Consider the following 6,003-nt stretch of genomic DNA (forward strand, 5'->3'; position numbering starts at 1 on the left):
CATCTGTTTTTCCAGATGCTCATGCTGTACATATATGTAAAGACAGAACTGGCCTGAGGCAACATGCAGTTTGCCAGGCTATCTGGCTACCTTCCACCAATCCAATTCTACTCTGCACAGCTGAGGAGAATGTACTAGGTGTTTTGTTTTTTTGTGTGTGTATGTGTGTTTTGTGTTTTTTTACTTAGTAAGAGAAAAATCTCTTTTTTATTTTTTATAATAATTTTTTATTATGTTATGTTAGTCACCATACAGAGAATGTACTAGGTGTTAACTGTGTGTATTCCTCTAGAGGTGTAATTTCTCTACCAAATTATTCCATACCATGTTTACATTGAAAGGAGATGGAATGTAAAGGCTGGAAAGCACATCAGGTGGCTGAGTGCCTCCTTCAGCCTTGCAGGAAGCTAGGCATTTGGAATAAATACCTGTTGAGCATCTAGCATATGGCCTGCTACTAAGTAGGCAGTCACTAAATATTTGGTGAGTAATTCATACCTATTGAACACATTTTCCACAAACTTTGAGACCTCCAAAACTTACGTAGGGCAAAATGTGTTTTTCTCTGACTCTAGTTTTTTGGTCCAGTGGGATTTATGAAAAATTCCATCTCTGTGTCTGAAGATGAAGAATGGAAGAGAATACGAACATTGCTGTCTCCAACCTTCACCAGCGGAAAGATCAAAGAGGTAAGAAAGAAGAGGATTTCAATTAAAAAGTTAAGGAATACATCTGGGGACAGGTAGAAAATAAGAATATATTCCATTTCTAGGGAGTAGTCTGCTATATTTGGGCTTCCTAAAAATGGTCTCTTCTCTTCCTAGAAAAGACATGGTAAGATTTGTCATTAAGTGTCTCTTACTCTGACTGATTTATTTTGCTTAGCATAATACACTCTATCTCCATCTACGTTGTTGCAAATGGCAAGCTTTCATTCTTTTTGAAGGCTGAATAATATTCCACTGGGTATTATTGCCACATCTTTTTTTTTTTTAAGGATCTCACTCATATGTGGAATTTAAGAAAGAAAACAGATGAACGTATGGGAAGGGGAAAAAGGGAGGAAAAAAGGAGAGAGGGAAACAAGCCATCAGTGACTCTTAATGACAGAGAACAAACTGAGGGTTGATGGAGGGAGATGGGCGGGAGACGGGCTGGATGGGTGATACTTACTGAAGAGGATACTTGTTATGATGAGCACTGGGTGTTGTATGCAAGTGATGAATCACTGAATTCTACTCCAAAAATCAATATTGCACTGTATGTTAAGTGCAATTAAATTTTTAAAAAAATGTATCTTACTGCTCCGTATTTGTGAAAGCCAGGTCATTCTAGGTCTTGATTTTCCAATTTAACTTCAGGTGGTGGTGTATTTTGTGTGTAGATGCTCCCCATCATTGGCCAGTATGGAGATATGTTGGTGAGGAACCTGAGGAAGGAGGCAGAGAAAGGCAAACCTGTCAACTTGAAACAGTAAGTAGTAGTGCAGCTGCTGGGATTCCTGTTCTGTCACGACACTTTGCAGCTGCTGCCACAGAGCCAAATTCCCACTGTTGAGTTACTCCAGCAAACAAGCTGAAGTAGGCATGTGGTGTTAAACTCCAATGGGCCAGCCAAGAAGAGGCAGCTTACCTAAAAGTGCAGGGCAGCCAGAAGAGGAAGGATCGGCTCCTGCTTACAGGAGTGAGGATTAAATTATCTACTTAATTGTCACTTTGGTTATCCTGGAAGACCAAAATACATTCTTGAAAAGAAGAAACAAAATTGTACCAAAGTTTTGAAAGTAGAATGTACGCAATGGTGAGAGGGGAAAGTCCTTGGTACATATTGGCAGGCAGTGGGTGGGGCAGGAAAGTTACAAGGTGGAATGGGAACAACTTAAAAACTTTCATGATTTTTTGTGGATATTCGCAAAATGCTAAATATTAACTTTTACTGCGACTTTTTCTTCCTTCGATCTCAAAAGAGCAAAAGTCCTACACAGAGTGGGTAGGCTGGCTGTGTCATTTGTTGTCTAAATTTGGGTATTTTTTAATTATGCAGGCATAACAGGTGTACACTGGGTTGTCCTGTGAAAACTAGGGGCATATGATCACTTAGTTAGGGGCTTCCATGAATCAATTTTGGAGTGATCTACTATTTTTTTTCTGGGAACGTTCTTAGTTCTTACATTTTCCAGAAATGAGTGAGTCTGCAGGGCAATCTCAGATCACTGGAGATGAGAAAGAGTGGGTCTTTCAGGAGCCTTAGCAGGGGTGTAGAGAAGGGATGGTGTTCCTGGCAGCACAGAACAGGGTGTTGGTGTTCTGTCATGTGCTGAAGAGGAATCATCTCCAAGCATAGATACTGTGGTGAGAGAAGATCCAGCTCAGTTTCACCTTTCTTGACTCCCTGAGGAAGGGTTAATTAGTCCACCATTTGTCCTGCTCAGACACAGTGCTTCTCCGCCTTCTACTGCCTGTACTCACAACACACTATTGTAATTTGTCCATCTTTGGGCTCTATCCCTCCATGACTGAGCTCTGTGAGCTCAGAGGTAGTTTTAACTTGTCATAGTGTCCCCATAACTCCTAGCACAAGGCCAGCTGCATCATGGCATATCATGAACACCACATGAGGGAGTGTGATGGCATACAGACCATTCAGATGATCCAGCAGCTGGTACTGAATGTCTGGCTCTTGTCTTGTCTGGACATCAGAATCTACGTGCACTTTTTGCTGCATGTATTGTATAAGGATAGTAAAGAGGTGCTGATTTTAATTATCCATGTCTTTGTTTCTCTCACAGCATCTTTGGGGCCTACAGCATGGATGTGATTACTAGCACATCATTTGGAGTGAACATTGATTCCCTCAACAACCCACAAGATCCCTTTGTGGAAAATGCCAAGAATCTCTTCAGATTTGAATTCTTTGATCCATTTTTGTTCTTAATATGTATGTACACTATTGTTTTTTCTTTTCTCTTCCCTTCCTTTTTTTCCTTCCTTCCTCCCTCCTTTCCTTCACTTTTTCCTTTCTTTCTACAACAGCTTTATTAAGATACAATTCATTTACTATATATACTACCCTTTTAGAACATAAAATTCAGTGGTTTTTATGGCCTCAGTGTCTTATCAATGAATGAATGTAGAAAATGTGTGTACACACACACACACACACCCCTACATAGTGAAATCTGTTCAGCCATAAAAGGAAGGGGATCCTGTATTTGTGACTATATGGATGGAACTTGAGGGCATTATGCTAAGAGAAATAAGTTAGAGGAAGACAAATACTGTATGATCTTACTTCCATATGGAACCAACCCCCCTCCCCAAAACCAACCTCATACAAAAACAAGATCAGATTTGTGGTCACTAGAGGCAGGAGTTGGGGGGGTGGGAATTGAATGAAGGCGATGAAAAGGTACAAAGTTTCAGTTATAGGATAAACAAATACTGGCTTGTAATATACAACAGGTTGAGTATGGTTAACATTGCTATATTTTGTGTTTGGAAGCTGCTAAGAGAGTAGATCCCAGAAGTTCTCATCACAAGGATTAAAAATGTCTGTTTTTGTAAATACATGAGATGATGGACATCTTATTGTGGTAACCATCTCTTGATACATGTATGTCAAAGCATTATTCAGTACACCTTAACTTGTACAATACTGTATGTCTGTAAACTCAAACGGAAAAAACTGGTTTTGGCGCTTTCAAAGATATGTGCAACCATTACTGTAGTCAATTATTAGACTATTGTTGTCAACTCAGAAATCTATATATATATATTTTTTTTTTTTTACTATCACGGCCTACTTTCCTTAGTCCTGAGCAACCAGTAATCTACTTTCTGTCTTAATAGATTTGCCTCTTCTGGACTCTTCATACAGATGGAATCATAGAACATCTGATCTTTGTGGCTCCTTCCTTCATTTAGCATCATGTTTTTAAGATTCATCCTTGTTGTAGCATGAATCAGTACTTTATTTCTTTTTATGACCAAAAAGTATTCCATTATGTGAACATACTGCATTTTATATATCCTTTCATCATTTGGTGGACATTTGGGTTGTTTTCAACTCTTGGCTATTGTGAATATTGCTTCTTTGAACATTCATGTACAAGCTGTTGTTTGAATACCTGTTTTCAAGTCTCTTGGGTATGTACTCAGGTGGAATTGCTAAGGTATGTAGTAATTCTGTGTTTAAGTTAATAAGGAACTGCCAAACTGTTTTCCATAGCTACACCATTTTACATTCCCAGTAGTCGAGTAGGAAGGTTCTGATTTCTCCCCATCCTTTCCAACACTTGGTCAACCCTTTTCTGTCTTTTTAATGATGGCCACCTTCATGGGTGTGAAGAGTATCCCATTGTTGTTTTGTTTTGCATTTTCTTTTTTTTTTTTTTTAAGATTTTATTTATTCAACAGAGATAGAGACAGCCAGGGAGAGAGGGAACACAAGCAGGGGGAGTGGGAGAGGAAGAAGCAGGCTCATAGCGGAAGAGCCTGATGTGGGGCTCGATCCCGTAATGCCGGGATCACGCCCTGAGCCGAAGGCAGACGCTTAACCGCTGTGCCACCCAGGCGCCCCTGTTTTGCATTTTCTAATGGCTAGTGAGGTTGAACCTCTTTCTATATGCTTATTGGCCGATTTTGGTGTTATATCTGAGAATTCATTGACAAATCTGAGGTCATGAACATTTACCCCTGAGTTTTCTTCTAAGGATTTGTAACTTTAGCTCTCATATTTGGGTCTTTGATTCCTTTTGAGTTTATTTTTGTATGAGGTAAGAGTTCAACTTCATTCTTTTGTATGTAACTATCCTCTTGTCTCAGCACCATTTTTTGAAAAGACTGTTTTTCTCCATTGAATGGTCTTAGAAACCTCAAAATTCCATTGACCGTAAACACATGGGTATATTTTTGGAGTCTAAATTCAATTCCACTGATCTGTATTCCCATCTTTATGCCAGTATCAGACTGCCTTGATCATTATAGCTTTGTGGTAAGTGAAACCAGAGTTGGAGTTCTACAACATTATTCTTTTTATTTTTCAAGATTGTTTTTTTGGCTGTTCTGGGTTCTTTACAATCCCATATGAATTTTAAATTTAGAATGCCAATTTCTACAAAATAGCCAGCCAGGATTCTGATAACAGAATGCATTAATCTGTAGATCAATTCTGGGGGTATTGCCATCTCGACAATGTTAAGGTTTCTGATCCATGCACATGTGGTGTTTCTCCATTTACATATCTTCTGTAATTTTTTCAGCAATGTTTGTAGTTTCCAGAACGTAAGTTTGCACTTATTTTGTGAAAGTTATCCTTAAATATTTTATTGTTCTCGACGTTACTCTAAATGGAGTTTTATTGTTAATTTCACTTTTGGATTGTTTATTGCAGCATATAGGCAAACAATTGATTTTGTGTATGGATCTTGTATCCTGAAACCTTGCTAAACTTTATTAGTTCTAAAGATTTTTAGTTCATTAATTCAGATTTTTTTTTCAGATTGGATGGTTATATAATTGTTTTTTTAATTATCTTATGTTAGTCACCATATAGTACATCATTAGTTTTTGATTTAGTATTCCATGTTTCATTGTTTCCTTCAGATTTTCTGTATATAACATCATGTTATCTGATAATTCAGATTGCTTTACTTCTTTATTTCTTATATGAGTATCTTTTATTCTCTTTCTTGCCTACTTCCCCAGCTAGAACCTCTCATACAGTGTTGAATAGAAGTGGCAATAGAGACGTCCTTGTTTTGTTTTTAATCTTAGGGGAAAATGTCCAGTCTATCACTGTTAAATATGGTATTAGCTATGAGCTTTTCATAAATGCCCTTTATCAGATTGAGAATATTCCTTTCTATTCCTAGTTTGTTGAGTGTAATTATTACAAAAGGGTATTGCATTTTTGTCAAATACTTTTCCACATCTATTGAGACGATTATGTTGTTTTTGGTTTTTATTCTTTTGGTATAGGGTATTATACAAACTCACATTGCTG

General features: G+C 37.8%; 1 protein-coding gene across 1 annotated transcript; it reads left to right on the forward strand.

Annotated features, from left to right (window-relative positions):
- Window positions 1-575: 575 nt before the first annotated feature.
- On the forward strand, window positions 576-3,082 carry LOC109488752 (cytochrome P450 3A8; the record flags this gene model as incomplete). The annotated part of the gene is made up of 3 exons (XM_034651423.1): window positions 576-689; window positions 1,385-1,473; window positions 2,789-3,082. Coding segments are annotated over 3 exons (456 nt in total), but the record flags the coding sequence as incomplete, so codon positions are not given.
- Between the last annotated feature and the right edge of the window lie 2,921 nt (window positions 3,083-6,003).

Source organism: Ailuropoda melanoleuca, unplaced genomic scaffold (assembly GCF_002007445.2).
Source record: "Ailuropoda melanoleuca isolate Jingjing unplaced genomic scaffold, ASM200744v2 unplaced-scaffold390, whole genome shotgun sequence".
NCBI classification, from domain to species: Eukaryota; Metazoa; Chordata; class Mammalia; order Carnivora; family Ursidae; genus Ailuropoda; species Ailuropoda melanoleuca.